Source organism: Melospiza georgiana, chromosome 14 (genome assembly GCF_028018845.1).
Source record: "Melospiza georgiana isolate bMelGeo1 chromosome 14, bMelGeo1.pri, whole genome shotgun sequence".
In the NCBI taxonomy this organism is placed as follows: domain Eukaryota; kingdom Metazoa; phylum Chordata; class Aves; order Passeriformes; family Passerellidae; genus Melospiza; species Melospiza georgiana.
In genome coordinates, this window is record NC_080443.1 from 14,908,192 (window position 1) to 14,926,407 (window position 18,216).

The 18,216-nt window shown below is 44.0% G+C and overlaps 1 protein-coding gene across 3 annotated transcripts in view; it reads right to left on the reverse strand.

The window, feature by feature from the left end:
* RSPRY1 (ring finger and SPRY domain containing 1) overlaps nucleotides 1-18,103 on the reverse strand; it is a 36,438-nt gene extending 18,335 nt beyond the window's left edge. The window contains exons 1-6 of one of the 3 annotated variants that reach the window (XM_058034382.1): nucleotides 18,030-18,103; nucleotides 13,695-13,761; nucleotides 8,151-8,236; nucleotides 5,628-6,124; nucleotides 2,683-2,735; nucleotides 1,144-1,256 (exon numbers count right to left, since the gene is read on the reverse strand). In XM_058034382.1, coding sequence (XP_057890365.1) covers nucleotides 1,144-1,256; nucleotides 2,683-2,735; nucleotides 5,628-5,974 — 513 coding nt within the window. In that variant the 5' untranslated portion in view covers nucleotides 5,975-6,124; nucleotides 8,151-8,236; nucleotides 13,695-13,761; nucleotides 18,030-18,103. Of the gene's footprint in view, nucleotides 1-1,143; nucleotides 1,257-2,682; nucleotides 2,736-5,627; nucleotides 6,125-8,150; nucleotides 8,330-13,694; nucleotides 13,762-18,029 lie in introns of all 3 variants that reach the window. The other 2 variants (XM_058034380.1, XM_058034381.1) reach the window with 2 other exon arrangements.
* Between the last annotated feature and the right edge of the window lie 113 nt (nucleotides 18,104-18,216).

Here is an 18,216-nt window from a genome sequence, read left to right on the forward strand (position 1 = left end):
CAGGAAAAACCATTGTGCCCCCCAGAAAAACAAGCACCTCATCCCTTGTCCTGATAAGGTCAACTATTTTATAGCAAACTCCTTAACTGTACCCAAATGAAAGTCACATGGCTTTTGAAACACAAATCATTTGATTGCTGAGGACATTGTAGAGCCAAACAAAAATTCCAAAATCACTCTCCCTATGTGCATTCACAGTGGCCTCCATTTCCTGATTTCTTTTTTAAATTAGACAAAGTTTCTAATAACAGCTTTGTTTTCAAAATAACTCAGCAGTCTCTGTGAGAGTCATAATACATTTCTCTTGTTTAAAAGTCTCAGATAACTTTAATCAATAGCCTAGAGGAAACAGACCCACTTCAGGTAGTTTGAGAGCTTGACCAATTCTCCAGCCACTGATGCAAGCAGCTCTTCATGTCCCTAACAACACCAATGGAAGACTAAAATTGGCAGCATCAGAAGCTTGAGAAATGAAGCAGCAATTTCTGAAGAAATGAGACAATGACAAACATTTGAAGACAAACAAGTTCTCTGTACAAACATTATGTTTAGCATCTTTAAGCACCTGAGGCTTTTAGTTACACACCTGCACCAACATAGCATGAACACCTCAGGTCATCTTTCTGCCCAAAACCAGATTAGTGACCAGTAAATCGAAAGGATTCTCATTTGCCAAAGCCATATATAGGTACTTGTTAGTTTAAAAATGTCATTTATTTAGCTTAACACACTCATTTGTGTTGCATTCCTCACGTGCAGGGCAGGAACAAATTCAAAAGTGACTTGTAAATGTGCAGCTTTGCAAATGAGAGAACAAAAGGGCAGAACTGGGGGAGCTTCTGCAACACCTGCACAGTGCAAGTACCACACAGCAGGAGAGAGTGGCAGGAAAAGCAACCAAAACCCAAGGCTTTCTTGCTCCTTCCCCATGGATCAAATTTATCTGTTTTTGGGGGAATAATCCTAGCATCAATTAGCATTTAGACACCAAGCCACCCCAAACTACTTGAAGTTGAATGTTACACCCATTTTCTGAACCACTATCAGTCTTGCATCACCAGTGACAGGCACTCAAAGGGATCCTGGGTGTGGCAACCACAAGTAACTGACATTCAGAGATAAATGCATCTGCTTTTGACTCACTTTTGTTGGCAGAGGACATTCATCAAGTAGTAGCGTTATAACAGCTGGTCCCAGGGGATCTTCTAATGGAATAACTCTAATTAAAGATTGAACAACTTCCAACCAGCCTTCATCTGTCAACCACAAAACACAAGTCACACTCAGAATTAACAGTGCAATTCAGAAGTGTTCAAAGTACATCCCCAAATGTAAACTGAAAAATCCTCAAAATTACCCCAGTGAGCTTAGAGACAGCAGGAAACACAGTTTGTTTTTTACACCACTGTCTTAGTTTGCAGTAGTTTAGAAGTTTAAATTCAAAAAAAGAAAAAGTTTACAGCAGCTTGGGTAATAGTGAACACCTGTGTGGTTTGGAGAAGAGTCTTGCCAGGCCAGAGCATCCTTTAGTTCCTACTACTTTTAGGAAGAAATACTCATGGTGGTATGGACAAGTACTTTGCTCTACTGTGACACCCATAGTTCAGCAGCCAATGTCAACTCTTAAGTGTTAAATGCTACATACACAATGACGCTGAGGAAATAATTTCTTTTAACCAGAATCAGATCTCTCTGAGTTCCCTGAAGTAACAGAGTAACAAACTCAGTGGCTTTTTCCCATGCCTGCTGGTCTAAAGAATATTTGTGTTCCTAAGGAGCAGCTCTCACTGTTGAATGAGTAGACAAGGGCTTTTACTTGCAAGCATCCACTACAAAGATGTTAAACTACTGATAAAGTAAACAAATTTGGATTCACAAGAAAATAGCTCCCTTAGAAGTGAAAACAAAGACAATCTGTATCAGTATACAGGTGAGTGAGGCTGAAGAGGCAGTATTCCCTACAACAACAACACAGCAGTAATATATTGGGGGTTATGTTAGCATATTCCCCTAAAAAACATTTTATTGAATTGCTGTAATACCTAACCAGACTGATTAATTTATTTTAATACAGAAATACATTTCCGAGGACAACTATCAACACTACTAAGTAGAGAGGTAAAAATTCAACTAAACCAGAAGTTTTGTTGAAGCCTTAAGCTGGGAGAATCTCTCCTGCTGTAACAAAGATGATGCAGCCCCTGCTTGTCCTGCAGGAGCACTGAGGGACAGGGCTGGGAGAGATACAGAGTAAAGCAGAGGTCTCAGGTCAGTAAAACCCAAACCAAAGGAACCTGCTCTGTGCTGACACCTGAGCACACAGGATGGCCCACATCTGTGTGCAGGGGCAGGATGTTCCTGCTCAGCTGCAAACAGCCACTCTTGGTGGCTTAGAGTTTAATGCCACTACAGTGTGTTTGTGGCCATCCACACTGGCTGCTTCTGGAGATTTCACATGGGAACTTCAACTGAATTCAAACAAACTTAGGCCAATGCATGAGCTCACAGAAGCCCTGGAGGGCAGAACTTTGCTCTGGTTCCCACATCCCCAGAGCTACACCACACCCCAACACACCCAGCTGAGGTGCATTTTTCCTTGCAAAGAAAAGAGGGGCTTGGGGTTTGTTTTGTTTCTTTTGCTTGTGAGTCACAACTGAAATGCCCAACACAATGCCTTGATACCTGTTTCTGCCATTTCATGCAACGTGATCATTGAATAAGGAGGCTCCTGGTCACTGAAAGAGATATTACACAGGTCAAAAATTATACACAATCATCAATGTAATACAATGAATAAAATGATTACTCACAGACAGAAAACAAATCCAGTAACCATTTAACAAAAGGAAGTTACACAGGCTGCAGATTGCTAATGTAATTTTCAGATCTGAAACACAGATGGGATTTGAGCCTCTCTCTGGCTCAACATCTGCATGTCTGCAACAGCTGACAAGTGAAATTGTGATCAACATCTGCATGTCTAAGAGCTGAACATAATGCCTAGATTGGTGCTGCTCATTAGCAGGTTCCTTGTAGCACATAATGAGGCACTGCATGTCAGACGTCACAAAGTGAACCCAGAGCAGTGCACAAGGGGCATCACTTCAATAGGATTTTTTCCTCAGAAATTCTCTGCTAAATATATAAATATTTAAAAACCACCACAAAACCTGAATGGGAAGCCATCTAACAGCATCACAGTCTCCAACAAGAGTTGTTAAAAGAAACAGTTAAGGCAGTTTAACAGAAAATATTTCATCCAAGCCATTTTCCAACATGAAAACCACAAGAAGCTCAACAGCTCAGGTCCTCAGTCTAGTTTGCTGGAGAAAGGACACAAAGCTAAGGACTCATCTGAATCTGAGCAGGCACTGCCAGTGAAAGTACCTACAGCAAGACCCCAAAGTCTTGCTCAGTAAGCACCCCTAGGTCCAGAAAAAGCTTATGCAGCAGCATGTCCTAAAATACTTTATTCAGTGCTCCTTAGGCACTGGGATCTAACCCCAGGCTTAGACTTTATGTTCCACACTCACTCTCTATCAACAGCTCTGAAAAGAAATTGGAAATATGAGATACAGAGAAATTTTAGAAAATTTCAACAGACATTACTTATGGAGATAATAAAACTACCTAGTTTGAGAGATTAATCATAAAGAGAAAAATTTCAGCAGTGATGAAATATATATGACATAAATACATGTCTTTCTTTTCTTACAAAAAGATGAGCACAATATATTCTTAAATATTTCTACAAGAGAATGCTAAAGTCCAGTTTAATGAATTTTTATATTGCCACAACATTTGAAACAGATGGGTTGTTTTTTTAACTCGAGGCATCTTCAACTTTCTTCTGGAAAGTAATCTGCCTAGAAGGAAAAAGAAGTGAAGTTTTGCAGCCAGAATTACATCAGGAGAAAGAATAGAAAGATTCAAAGAAATGGGAAAAAAACCCCAACAAAAATCCCAACCATAAGTACAAGTAAAGGCTACAATAAAAAAGGATGACATTTTTAACTGGAAGATTTCTGATTTTGTTACGAGTAGCAGCTTTTCACAGTAGTGGCACTGAGCACAGGACAATCCTGTCCCACTGATTTGCCATTTTAACCACTTAATTTTTAACATCCCCTCCAGGACACACCTTCCTCATTTTGAAGCAAAACAGCCATTTTGGTAATTTCTTAATTTGCAAGGCAGCTTTTCATATAAGCCCCAAAATATAGAACTTATCCTTCTGAGTTTATGAAATTAGACTTCTAGGAAGCATCTATCTCTAGATAGGAGAGAAAATAAAATCAGTTGTCAGATATGTTTTAGGTCAGAACTTTGAGATTTGATAAAACCATAAACAGTAACAAGAAAAAAATTAACCCCAAGAAAAACCAAACAAACAGCAACCAGGGAGAGCAATGACTCATTCCTTATCACAGTGCATTTTCCTGTAGTCTGTATAAAAGCCCCCATAAAAATACAGTAGCTTCAGGAACTGATCAGAAACAGGACTCCATGGGCAGTGAAATAACCATGCTTATTGTCTCTCAGTAGCATAGGAAAGTGCTCACAAGATTACAAAACTGATTGCAAGACCTACAGGAACAGGATTGACTGTGCACAGAAGTGTTGTGAAACAGCTTAAGGAGCTGAACTTGAGGGAAAGGGCATGTGAGAGTAGGCAGAGACTATAAAAAATGTTTGCCATGATTTGAAGACAGAGCACAAAATAAAATATGTTAAAAAACCAACAAAACACACCTTAAGACTTAAATGTCCATGAAAAACATCAGTCCTGATATTTTCACTTAAAGCCTTTAACAGCAGGAAGGCAAACTCCTTCTCTGCAGGCACATTCCAGAGTTGATGCAGGTATATGAATCAAGGCTCACTTATTTTGAGTCTCATCCACCTTAAACTCAAACCACTGAGTCAGGCTCTCAGGCTGGAATTGTGCTTTTCCTTCAGTTCTGGTCTTCCCAATTCCTAGCCTGCACCTAACCCAAAAGGTGTTGAGCTAACTTAACCCATCATTTTAAGGTCCTTTCAAAGCTTTTTAGAAAGCAACCCAAAACCAAATAAAGACCAAAAAATGGATGAGCCCATAAATATCCCCCACGCTCTTAATGGATGCTTTGAGCATGACAGGAATGCAATACTGGGATTGTGAGTTGGGCAGTCACAACATGTGATCTTTAAAAAGTAGTCAGACTTAAAACTGGAAAGAAAACCTCAGTCTGTTTATCCAGGCTAAGATCAAAGCTCCCTATTTTGCTTCACCATTTCCAAAGAAGTAAAATCCAGCCTGAAAACAGAAAGCTGCACAACAACCAATTTTTAGGACAGAAGTTCCCAGCCTCTGGAGCATTTATTGCTTCCTAAACTGTGTATCTGTGCCAGGTAAGAAATCAGGAATTCTGAGGAAGCTCCTCAGCTCCTGGAAGAGTCTGTACCTGGGCACTCAGGAGCTACTTCTATTACCTAGGAAAGGTGCTCCTCTCCTAAGCCTCCAGATGGAAACACGCAGCTGCTCCAGGGAGGGTCAGGTGCAGATCGGTGAGAGGCTGGAGCCACAGTTTGAGAGGAGACAAGAACATTTTCATTCATGTTGAATTATTCCTTGAGGAGGTACTTACTTATCTACCAACGTCCGAATTACAGCCAGTGTATCAAGCACCAGCCCATCCACATTCTGTTTTTTCCTCCTTGGTTCATGAGGCCCTCGACCCCTCCTGGGTGGACGGACAGGGTCCCTTGGGTGGCTCCTGGCCTCAGGGATGTGTGTCCTGCTGTGCTCCGTCTGCCTGCCCTGAGAGCTCCCGTTGTCCTCGGCCCCGCTGTCGTCGCGGCAAACGCACGAGTTTCCCATGCTGCCAGCCCCCAAGGCTCCCAGGAAATGGGGAAGGTGGTGCTCTAGAGTCAACAGCAGAGCTTGGAAAAGGCTTCTGCTAGCACAGAACACAACCCAAGCAACTACAATCATCTAGGAAGTTTTAAGAGAAATGTTTGTGCGATCCCGGATTGCGATCTTTTTGCATCTTAAACGCTGCTACCAGCTGGAATGAGTGGGAAGTTGGAGACTTAGCTGCTGACAGAATCACTTAAAACACACATTGGTCATCCAGAAGGAGGTCTGAAAAAGCAAACATAGAACAAGAGTCAGTGTTACTACTGCTAGAAAACAGCAGAAGAATTCCTATTTTAGTAAACACCAGCAGTTCTGGTGGATAAAGCAGCTCAGAAACACAAGGCTTCACCTGAAGTCTATTGTGGGGAAAGGGAAAGGAAGGAAGAGGAGGAGGAGGAGGAGGAAGTTCCCCTGGTAAGGAGCTCTCACCCACACTCCATTCCTTTCTACACTACCTATTACCTCCCAGCTCCTTGGTGGTTTTTGGATGCAGAGGAACAAGTTTGCCTGTAAATGTCCCACACTGCTATCCTTTAAATACTGAGTATCAGCAAACCAGTTTATTTGCCCTTTACAGAGACACATGGCCTATGCCACCCCAATAAAAGCTGTACACTTCAGGTTCTCATTTCAATTCAGGAACATTTCCAAACTATAAAATAGATACAATTGTAAAGAACTAATCTTAGAGTTATGGTTTATCTCAATAAACAATAGATTTAATAGAGAACCATTTGATTCACCTGTGCATAAGCACACATTTTTGGAACACGCCTACATCTCCTGCATTCTCACCCAAAGAAGCACCAACACTGAATTAAAGAGGAATTATAGACACCATTTTAATGCCTTACAAATCTAACTGGGATTTTGAAATGGGTGTTGTGTGCCTGTTTGGATCTAGTGTGAAACCAACCTCCCATTTTTGGGAACAAAGACTAATTCAATCATTCTTCTGTTCCTCATTCAAATGGTTTGGATCACATCAGGCCCAATAGCAACTGAGACCACAGGGCAGTCCCTCCCAATTATTAACTTGAAAATGCAAGAGAAAAAGGATTCAAAGCCCCATTTCACAACAAGGTATGTTTCAAGCCATAGAATATTATTTAAAGTCTCAGGTAATATAAAACCCTACAAAAGATATAATTTCATTACTTACTTATTCTGACATGCCTGAAGCGTGTAAGTAATTTTTATTCTTTCAAGAATCAAGTTTAACATTTACACTAGAAGTTATGGTGAATGTCCTGTAATAGGTTATTACTATTCTTCAATTACTAAATAATCTCATTAACAGCAGACATGTAGCACCCTAAATTCAAAAGAAAGTCAAAGAGAGCTGACACCTTTTAAATATGGAAGGTCCCCACCATCAGACTGGCAGCTCTGCAGCTCTGGCAGCTCTGCAATTGCTTGGCTGCCCTTTGGGACAAGATCTCAACAACATTCAGGAAGCCAAACATTGGTCATATGAGCAACTCTTGGGATGTCAGCTGTCACTGGAAAGGCACTGCCACCAAGCTCTCACAGGCCCTTCTGTAGTGTGAAGCACATCATCTTTTAGCCCAGTGACATGTTCAGTATTGAGGCTAACTAAGAAAAAAAAAATCAATTCCCCAAGGGATATTTATATGAAAAAAAAAAAACAAGGTCTTGACTTCTTGGTTAAGAAATTCCTAAACCCCAAATCATCAAAAGGGTTTCAGCATCACATCATGCTTGCTTTTAGCCCTGAGCAGTTTGGCCATCAGGCTCAGAGTCCTTCCATCTGAGCCAATCCTGCTGGCACCTTCTCAGCCAGCAAGTCACAAACAGATGAGAGGTGCCAGGGCAGATTGCAAAAATCTTCAACAGAATTGTCTGAGTTCACAACTGGTTAAAGTGACTTTCTTGATTTTAAAAAGAAATAGTTATGTTAAATGCAAATCATGTATTTCTAGGGAATATGTATGTATTTATGAATCTGGGTCATTTAAGGGCTTTTTAGCAAGATAATGCTAAAATCTAAAACTGTGACAGATTTAGAATCTGCATAAAGTTTTCTCTAACTTATGGAAATGCTATCAGTGAATCTATCTTGTCATCAAAACAAGAATAGAAAAGCTGTATTTTAGAGATTAACAATGAGTAAGAACCTAAAGAAACAAAACCAGACATATGTCAAGATTAAAGCTGATTATTGAAGCCTAAGTTTTTCTGGCTGACAACTTAAAGCATTATTAAAACCAAGTAATTATGATCAACTCACCTGTAAGTTTGCTTGGTTCAGGAATGGCTGGGGAGCTCAAAGTGCTGTGGCAGAAGTGGGTTGTTCTCCTCCAGGGCACAAAGTCTCTGTGGAAAAGGCAGTGCTCTGTAAGCCTTTATGGTGGGCACTGAGTCATGACTGACTCTGCTTTCACTCCTAGGAACTGCACTGAGGAGTCCCTGAGGAGAGATGGAAAAAAAAGAGAATTCACTTGGAAACTGCATCTAAGGTAGACATACTCTACCTCCTCTCTACACCTGCCATGACATCAAGCCACACTGTTATTTTCAGCTATACAGAGCCTTATTTTCAGCCTTCACAGAGGGAATTCTCTTAAGGCTTCAAAACCCAGTTTCTCATCTAAAAGCTTTAGGACTAAACACAGAGACAGAAAACCCAACTTGTTTCTACAGCCTTGGTATTCCAGATTATACAGCACAAAGTGCAGAGCAGTGACCAACTCCTCACCTCAAATCACTCCCTACAGGAGGAAGAAGAGAAGCAATAATATCTGCTCCAGACAGAGCAGAAAATAAAAGTACACTATAAAATTTGATTAGATAACAGCAAGAGAGAAATGACAGGATAAACTCCCCTTATTTAGTAAAGAGCTGGGTTTGACAGCATTCACTTGGCTCTTGCTCACCATCACATACAAGGAGCTCATTGTCAAGTCTGAAACAAACTGAAAGGCTAAATAATGAGGAACACAAGGTAGGAGAGATTGCTACAGATCTGCTCACAAACCAGCTTGTCTGGATAGAGCATGAATACAGGAAGAAAGGTTCTGAAGTGCAAAGGAAACTAATAAAAATACAAGCTTTTACTCCATAAGAAGTAGCTGGTGCTCCAGCTGTCACCAAACAGCACAAAATGCCAATGCCCAGCACCTCCTCTGTGGGACACTCACTGAGCAGCTGCCCCAGCACATCCTGCCCTCAACACAGCCCCCAGAGCAGATGCTGCTGGAGCAGGACACCTTCCCTGCATGGCAGAACAGCAGCTGCAGCCTGCAGTGCCCCCCACACCTCCCCTGGCACTGGGACCATCCCAGCACAGGGAGCAGCTCTCTCCTGGCAGGCTCAAGCACAGGCATGGAAGCACAAAGGAGTTATGAGCTCCACAGGAGTTATGAGCACCAACCTGCCGTGGCTGGATGTCCAAGTGGGCAGACAAAACCATCATCCATTGGAAGGGATGCTGTGGGAGTGGATTTGCACCTGCCTGCCCCAGAGAGGCCTCCCTGGATTATCCCACTTGGCTCCAAGTGGCACTGGGATCATTGCTCTGCAATGTGCAGCCCCTAGAGTCAGTGATTCATCCCCTCAAATATTCAATTACAGCCACCCATAATACTGCCTCATGATGGAAAATGCCTCTTCTTTCCATGAAATGGAGTGCTCTGCCAAGCAAACACAAAAACCCTCGTGCACATAAATGGGGAAGGTTTCAGCTACCAAAAACACTTCTCCAGTTTCTGCCACCACTACAAGAGTAAGATCAGTGATTTCCTCTCTTGAGCAGAGTAACACAGGAGCTCAGTCAACAAACCACACAGCAAAGCTGACAAGTTTTCAAAAGCAAAACTGTAAGAGTTTTGGCCAGCAGTTTCCTATTAAGAAGATAAAATAATTAGAAATATTTCCTCAGCACTTCTTTTCCAAAGAAATGATGCTCTTAAAAAGGAAGAGATGGAAATGCTTGTGATGCCTGTCAGATGAAAGTTCAAACCAGAAGGAAACACAGCTATGAACTGCTGCAAGATAATCAACTTTGATACAAGCAGCCTGTTTGAAAAACAAGCTTTTTAATAAGGAGAATTTTGAAACAATGGGGATAGTACTGAAAAGCAAGAATTTCCAGTAAATGACATACAACTGGAATGTGAAATGGAGACTTTCTCAGGAGATCCCATTGACACACAACCTCTCACCTGTGAGACTTGTGCAGCTGAAGAGCAGCAGGTGCTGGGTGTCCAGAGTGGTTCCACACAGCCAGGGGAGCACAGGCTTCAGGAGGAGCAGGTAAATAAATACCCTGCTGCTTTGGCATGTGGTAACCAACCACCACATTGTGTAATCTGAAGCAAACCCCTAATTCAGTTCTATTTTCTTTAAAAACACCTTGGAGGGTTAAGACTAGTGTCAAAACCTGATGGGAAGCAGCCTTTACTGGCATGCAGCATTTCACAAAGCCATTGCCACAGCTGGTTGCTTTCTTACTGAGGCAAGAGCACCTGAAACCAAAAGCAGACTGACCTTGAGCACGCCAGTTTCACAGAAAGGGAGACTCATCACATCTCAAAGCTTTCCAGCTCCTGCACAAGTGCTCATCAGTGAAAACCCCAGGGTTGCCCAAGGTTTATACAAACAACTGGGCTCTAACCCTGATGCCTTCTCTAGGTAATTCATCTTTGTCACACACACAGAGCTGGAGGATCTGATCTCTTGTTTGACTTGATATGAAGCAGAAAGAAGCAGACAGTAACCACCACCACAGGAGTTTCTTTTTCTGTAGACTCAGTGTGAAAGTCAGATTTTATAGTCACTTGCACATCACACTACTTTGTCTTTTCACTTCCTTTAAACTCCTTTTTTAAGCTGGTACAGGAACACTAAAATTGCAGCATGGATTTAAAGTGAACTTCACTTTCTCACTTAAATGAGCATCAGCAGAGCAGGCCTGGCAGGGATTCCTCCCTGCAGTTTTTCCCTTACCTCTGGATACAGAGACACTAGTGCTTAGGACATGCCAGGCATCAGACTGTTCAGCTTGCTTTCTGAAAGAGAAACTGAAGCATTTACCACCTTTTGAGCTTCCCTATCTCAGAGGTCATCATTTGTCATCTGTCATTTAGGTGGAACTGTCCTTTGTACTACAGAAAACCTCAACTTTGCTTCATGTCTAAACCAAGGCTGCTATCGATCACGCTCCCTGCTTCTCAGCTCCCCAAGCCACAGCTGGATCATTAAATCCCTTATCAGAGACTGAGCTTAAGCTCTGCTTTGAGGCAGATGAAAGCACTTCTGAGATAATGATCTTTTAAATAGATAGTGGTATCTGACAGCCCAGTGAAGTTGAACAAGAGGTGCCTCCAGCAGGGTGACGTGGCCTGGCAGAGCTGAACAAGCTCAGCATTGCTCAAGGAGCAGAGGAGAATGCACTGCTTCACAAGTGCCAGGGAGATAAAGATAATGCCCTGTAGATGGCAAGGAACACTAATCCTATCAACTGCAGGGATACAAGCACATGAAATAAAATTGATTAGCTATACCCTGTTAAGTTTTGGCACAGACATTCATTTGGAAGCTTATAAATAACTCTTTCAATTAATTCAAGTTAATCTTCCTTGCTGCCCAGAAAGTTAAAGGCGTTACCAACAATACAATTCTGAAAAAAGCATTCATGATATCAGGATTCAATATTAAATAAAAAACACTACCAAAAAAAAGCCCAAAACTCTCCCAAAAAATCCACAAGAAATAAGAATTGCAGAATAGACAATGCTAGAAGGAAGGTGACTCTTTGGATACCAAGCAGAAGTACAGAATGGCAAAAAATCCCCCCCGAAAAAAGACCTTTTTTTAAAGCTTTGTCTAGTAAAATTTACAACAGTTCATTTCAGAAAGGATAAGGCTTTATCTATATCAGTATCAAAAAACCAGTGAAGAGTTCTCTTCAGTCACGTGGAGATCAGCTCCTTGCAATATTTAAAGAACATTGTGCATGAGCAAAATCTAAACCACAAAAGCATTTTGAGGGACAAGTCAAGATACTGAGCAGCTCAGTCACAGCCCAGCCCTGCCCTGGGAACTGGAATTAGGGCTAGCACAGCATCCAAGTCATCACACTGTGGGCACCAGGAAGATGCTTCAGGGAGGGACTGCTGGAAGCAGGGGCAGATTCTTGTCAGCAAACCAACAGCTTTATGTAAGTGAGCTAAAAAGAGTGGCAACTCAGAGTTTGTCTGTTTCTTGTGTAAACTAATCTTAGTGCTTTTCTTTCTTCCGTCTCAGAGCTGGGCTTGTTTTCAGAGGAACACTGGGTGCAGAACTACTCTGTAGAAGGCAGAATAGTCTTGTGCTGTAGACCACAGAACTTAGCCCAGCTACATGACATGACTAAGCTATTACAAACACATAAAACTCACATGTCCACAAACTGTTTTCAGTGTAAAATTTCAATAACATTGCTGAAAAACTCAGCAATGCCTCAGTAGGAAGCCTGCATTATCAGCTGTCTGACAATGCCTTGGTGAGCAGACAATGTCTAGAAAAAGACTGAAGAAAATTCCATGTCTTGACAATTAAAGCAGCATCAGAGGATGGCCTGATCTTTCAGTGGGCAGAGTTGAGAGCCACCTTTGTGGCCTCCCTGCCAGCCAGGGAAAGCTGGCTGCTCTTTGCTAGACAAAGTTCAAGACTGTACTGACAGAGCAGGAAATGCCCTTCAAATTCCCTTTCCTGCTGTGAGTGGATACAGTGACAGCTGCTCAGAGACTGTCACTTGAGCCCAACACAACATGTAGGTCACTAGGTTAGCAAACCTGCCTGGGAAGCACTCTTGGAAAGCACAATTCCTGAACAACCTGGGACTCCCAGAGCTCAAGAATTCAGAACCTGAAACAGCTCAGGGCAGGTCACTGGAACCCCCTTATCTCACCAATTTCACGGGATCACAGAGCCAATAAGTTGGAAGAGACCTTCAAGATCAAATCCAACCTAGCTGCAACACCTCAACTAAACCCTGGGACCCACTGCCACATCCAGGCTTTTTTAAACACATCCAGGGATGGTGCCTCCACCACCTCCCTGGGCAGCCATTCCAGAACTTCATCAACAGAACTCACTTAAAACAACAAAAAACCCACCCACACAAGAACTCAGCTTCATTTCTCCCCATCTGTCTCTTCAGGTTCTGCCCCCAGGACCTTTCCTTTCTGCTCTGCCACTAACCTGCCAGGAGAGAGGCAGCTGTGGATTCACCAGGCAGGTGTAACAAGTGTCCCTGCCAGGTCTCACAGGGGTCCTGCTCCAACCACTGAGCTGTGCTGTTTCCTTACAGTGTTTTAGGGCCCCTCCAGCACCAAGAAAGCCAGAGGAAGTTGCTCAATGTGCTGTGGCCAAGGGGGGGGAGAGGCCTGAGAGCTGGCCTGGCCATGTGGAGGGGGGTTAGGAAGTGGGAGGATGATGAGCACGTGCCCCACAAGGCACTCTGACCATGGCTTAAACAAGACTGTGCACTCAGTTCAGTCAAAAAAGGCAGAAAGCACAAAAACTACTTAAGAGGCTTTCAAAATCCTGTAACAGTACCAGGAACACAAAGTCTCAGCCACCTGGGGCTTCTGCTAAATAACTTTCTGAGGAATTTCAGAAATTGTTTTGATAATTACATGTGAACACCACTTCACTGAATGTTACAAAGGGGTAATGCTCTAGAGAGAGAATAACTCACCTATTGTTAATTTTTTTTTTAAATCTTTTATTTCAGGACTGATACATTAACCAGAGTTTGAGTGCAAACACACACCATTCTTGGACTCACCATTAGCTGAATGCTTTTAAAAGCAGGGAGAACAATTCTAAGACTGATCCATGCCAGACAGCTTTGCCTTTAGAGGAAAAAAAAAAAAAAAAAAAAAAAGAGCATCAGCAGGTTGCTGGGTTTTCTTTTTTCAGTATGACTTTCTAGCATGCCCCACTGTCTGCAGGAAGGTATAAGATAAATGTGAATGGTGCAGCCTCCTGGCTTGTAGTTCACCAGCTGCCCCCTAATCTATGATTCAAGCTGTAATTGCATCAGTTTGTGCTCATGCACTGAAGCCAGAAATCCAAAAACCCATGCCAGCACTTCAGGTCAAAAAGTCTTCAATACTCGTCCTTCTCCTACCTAACACAACACCAAGATATTCAGATACTTAGAGCAAAAGGGAGGCATTTTATATGGGAAAAAAAAGCCTTAGAAAGGGAGAAAGATAATGACACTTGTGTTTCATATGCTCAGAAGCCACTCTTTCCCTGAGGGGAGAGATTTATTAAGAAAAAGGTGGATTTCTTGTTACTGATCATGATAACTCCCTGAACTCCACCTAATAAACATGCACTGAAAACCAAGGAGCAGCCCCTCATCCCAGACTTTGCACTGCCAGGTATCCCTGGAAGAAAAGGGATAGATAAAGCCCAGAGTTGCCATGGCAGAGCTGTGCTCCCAGAGCACAAGGCTGGTCACAGGAATGGCAGATCAAGGGCAGGTAATTACAAGCACTCCTGAAGAGAGATCGTGATGCATTGGTCAGCCACGCAGCCTCGTGAGTCATGTGTGAACATTTGACTTTTATTAGACCTCAGCAATATAATGAAGAATAGAAAAGGAAATAAAGATCATGCTGGCACAGTCACTGCCCTGCAATGCTAGCTTTACAGTTACCACACACAGACCAGGAAAATTAAATATATTTGTCAGGACACAAGGCAATACAATGCACATGAGATACTTGAAAGACAAGGAATCTCAGTGTAAGATCTGCACTGCTTAAAGCAATGAATAAATTCAAAGTCTACTGAGCAATCATAAGTTCAGTAGAGGGAAAAAACCACAAAAACCAGTTTGAAATGCTGAACACAACATATTGATAATGGAGCAGAACAGGACAAGTATCAGGACATTAGCTGGCCTTCAATTTACTACAAGCTGAAGCACTTTTAAGTTGTTGCCTCTGGGTTGAGAGGGAAAGCACTCAGTGCACACAGTGAGTCTTACTCCACTTTGTGAGGATATCAGCACATAACTACATGAGCAACTGAGGACATTTCCAAACACAGCACATTGCCAGGTAGGGGAGATAATGAATTCAAAGGAAATTTGAATGAAGAAACCTAAGGAGTTACAGGCCAGCTAGTGTCCTATGACAAATCACTGCCTTTATCACTAACTTACTGCTCACACTAATAAATATCTTCCTGTTATTCCTCAATTTTAACAAACAAGCAAAAAGCTTGAGGAGAATTGACTCTGATTGCACCTGAAGGGCAGAATATGAGGAATGTCTTACTTTACAGGAGGGAACCAAAACATTCCAAGTGATCTATTTCAGTCCTATCCATTAGGACTGAAATTCACAGCAAATGAAATGCACTTCAAGCTAAGACCTCCTATGTGAAAACACTGATAATGTACCAAGGGAGAGCACTGCAGGGCTGTGCAGAAAACCATCATGTCCCTCTTAGAGGAAGAAAAAAAGAACATTTAGAAAAGCACAGAATAATGTATCAGTGAGAGAACAAGAGAGCCACTGAGTGATCACCAAATTACGAGGCCACACAGTAAGATAACACAGTGGCTACCACAAAGCTTTGCAGTGAAACTCCTGTATAGGAGGCTGAAGGTAAATAAAAAGGAAAGTTAAAGACCTCAGGGAAACCAATAAGCCCACCTCCCTGCAAACACCACTGGTATCACAGCTGATGATAAGGGAGGTGTGTGGACAAGCTGGATTAGCTCTATCAGCAATCTAAGAGTGGGTAAACAACCAAGGCAAGGCTAATAAACAATCAGCATCAGCAAGAGTTATCACAAGAGTGGTGCAGAATGCAAAACACAGCACTAAAATACCCTGGAGGAGCTTCCTGCTCAAGTGATGGACAGGGGAAACCGAAAACTTTCATTTAGCAGCAACCTCAAGAGAATGTCTGGATGAAAAGGGAAGAGACAAGAAGCGATCACACAACTACAATTGTGCTTCACTCATCTGAAATAGAACACACCACAGGAAATTCACAATCTGTTCAAGCAGACCTATAAATAGGCACAAACAGCAGAGATTGGGGCACAAAGCAATAACAGCAATGTCCTAAAGGGAGGGACAGAGGAATGGGTGCCAGGAGGAGAAAGGGCCTGTTTTGCTGAGTGGACTTGGGCAGAGAACAAAGACACAGGCAAAAGCGCTTACAGAAGAATGGGCCAGATTTAGATCAAAGAACAGATCAATTCTGTGCATTTGGATAAATGCAAAACAAAAACACATTTAACAGCATCACAGACTCTTAAAATAATATGACAAGTTTTGAGAATGCAGAGTCCTCCAGAAATCCACAATCGAATGCAGGAGTCCAAGAGGGAGAAGAGATGCAAGGGAATATTTCAGGTGGCTCAAAGGTGATGAGAACATTCACTGTTTAAAAATCTGTATATTTTAATAAGAAAAGAGCAAAAATTTTAATACCAGGAAGAAAACAAGGGAAAGTCACAGTAAACAAGTGGATGTAGATTTCCATGTGACAATAATCTCATAGCAGTGATGGATGTACAGAAAATTAGCAGAACTGAGCTGAGGACCAGCATGAGGAAAGAAAACAACACCAAAACAAACACATGCATTCAATACAAGACAAAAAACCTAAAATCCTGAGACAAAGCTAGCGCTAAGTCGAAAAAAAATCTCTTATATTGAAGAAAACAAACACTGACACAGACATAAAATGAAAAAAAAAAAAAAGCCCTACCAAACACACCAGCATTCAGAAATCAGAGCAGGCTGAATTAATTTAGGAGAGAAAAGGCAGCTCTTATGTCTGTGCTCCTCCATGGACCAAAGTTTCACTGTGTGAGAAAAACTGGTAACACTGGCTGAGCACCAAAATGAACTGTGGGCTCAGGGATCAGAGGTTGCAATAATGAAACAAAGTGACAAGTAAAGTGACTACAGCCATTCCTGGGACTACACTAAGATCGTGCTTAGGAGGGACAGTGCACCTACTGCTACACAGCAGAATACATTAAAAAAAGCAGTTCCCAAAAAGAGGGGATCACTGAAGGCCTGCGAGACAGAAACAGCGATCAGGAGGACAGAATCAAAGGGCTTAAAAGAGAAACTCATGCTCGATATGGGCATAATACCAGCAGTGAAAAAATCCTGCTTTAGAGGAACTGAAGTGGGAGAGCAGAGCCGAGGTGCTGCCGCACCCGCAGCAAAGGTGCCGCTACCCAATCTACCCCCAAGAATGTAAAACAAATGATCCAGGTAAACGAGCGCATTTGGTGGCCCGCTCCACACCTCCACATCTCCTCTGGAAAGCCAGGAAACTTGCTGTGCAGAAGCATTTTCACATTGCGAGCCATAAACAGCGTTCAGGGTCTGATGTGCCATTGATGTGCAATACCCGAGGGCTCAGCAGCCCTGCCGTGTTTCCGAGCTGCCAAGCAGCACCTGGAGCCCGTGACTCCGCGATCCGATGGCATTTTGGCCCCTCACACCAGCCCCGCTGTGGCCAAGCCCGTGTTTTGCAAGTCATACGAGCCCCGGGAGCTCTCCCCGCTCCCGGGAGGCGCCGTTAGGAAGTTGCAGCCCCTGCGGGCCCCGAGCAGCGCCGCACTCGGGGCGCCCCAGACCGGCACTCCCCCGTTCATTCACCTCCCGCCGCCTTCCCCAGCGAGCTCCAGCTCCACACGCCAGCCCAGCTCCGGGGCCTCCGCCAGAGCTCAGCCAGCCCGGAGGCTGCACCTCGGCCAGGGAGGTGCAGGGATCCCCGGTACCCCCGGCTTGCCCTCCCCAGATGGCCCCAGTGAGGCAGCCGGGAGTACCGGGAGTCCCTGAGGGGCAGCGGCACCAACCACGGGAGCCCACAGGACCCCGGGCCGCTGCCTGGGGCCGGGGGCTGCGCTGGCCCGGCCCCCGCCCCAACCTGGACCCGAGCCTGGGGGAGAGGAGGGCGGGGAGCTGAGCACAGAGCCTTCACTCACGGACGCAAGGCCGGCAGTGGGGCCGCCAGCGGGGCCACCAGCGCCCAGCCCGCCGCTGTCCCTTCCCCTCACCCCGATGCGCGCCCGCTCCACCCCAGCCCCGCCGCGCCCGCCAGCCGGGCCGCGTCCGCCCTGCCTCACCTCAGCTCCGCACAGCCCCGCCGGGAGCGCAGCGGGGCCAACGCGGACCCCGCACCCTCCGCCCCTGCCCGGCCCCGGCCCGGCGCTGCCGCCGCTCCTTTGTGCCGAAAGATGGAGGCGACTCACGGCGCGGCCCCGCCCCGCCCCGGCCCCGGCCCGCCCGCGGCCGCGCCCCCCGCCGTCTCCC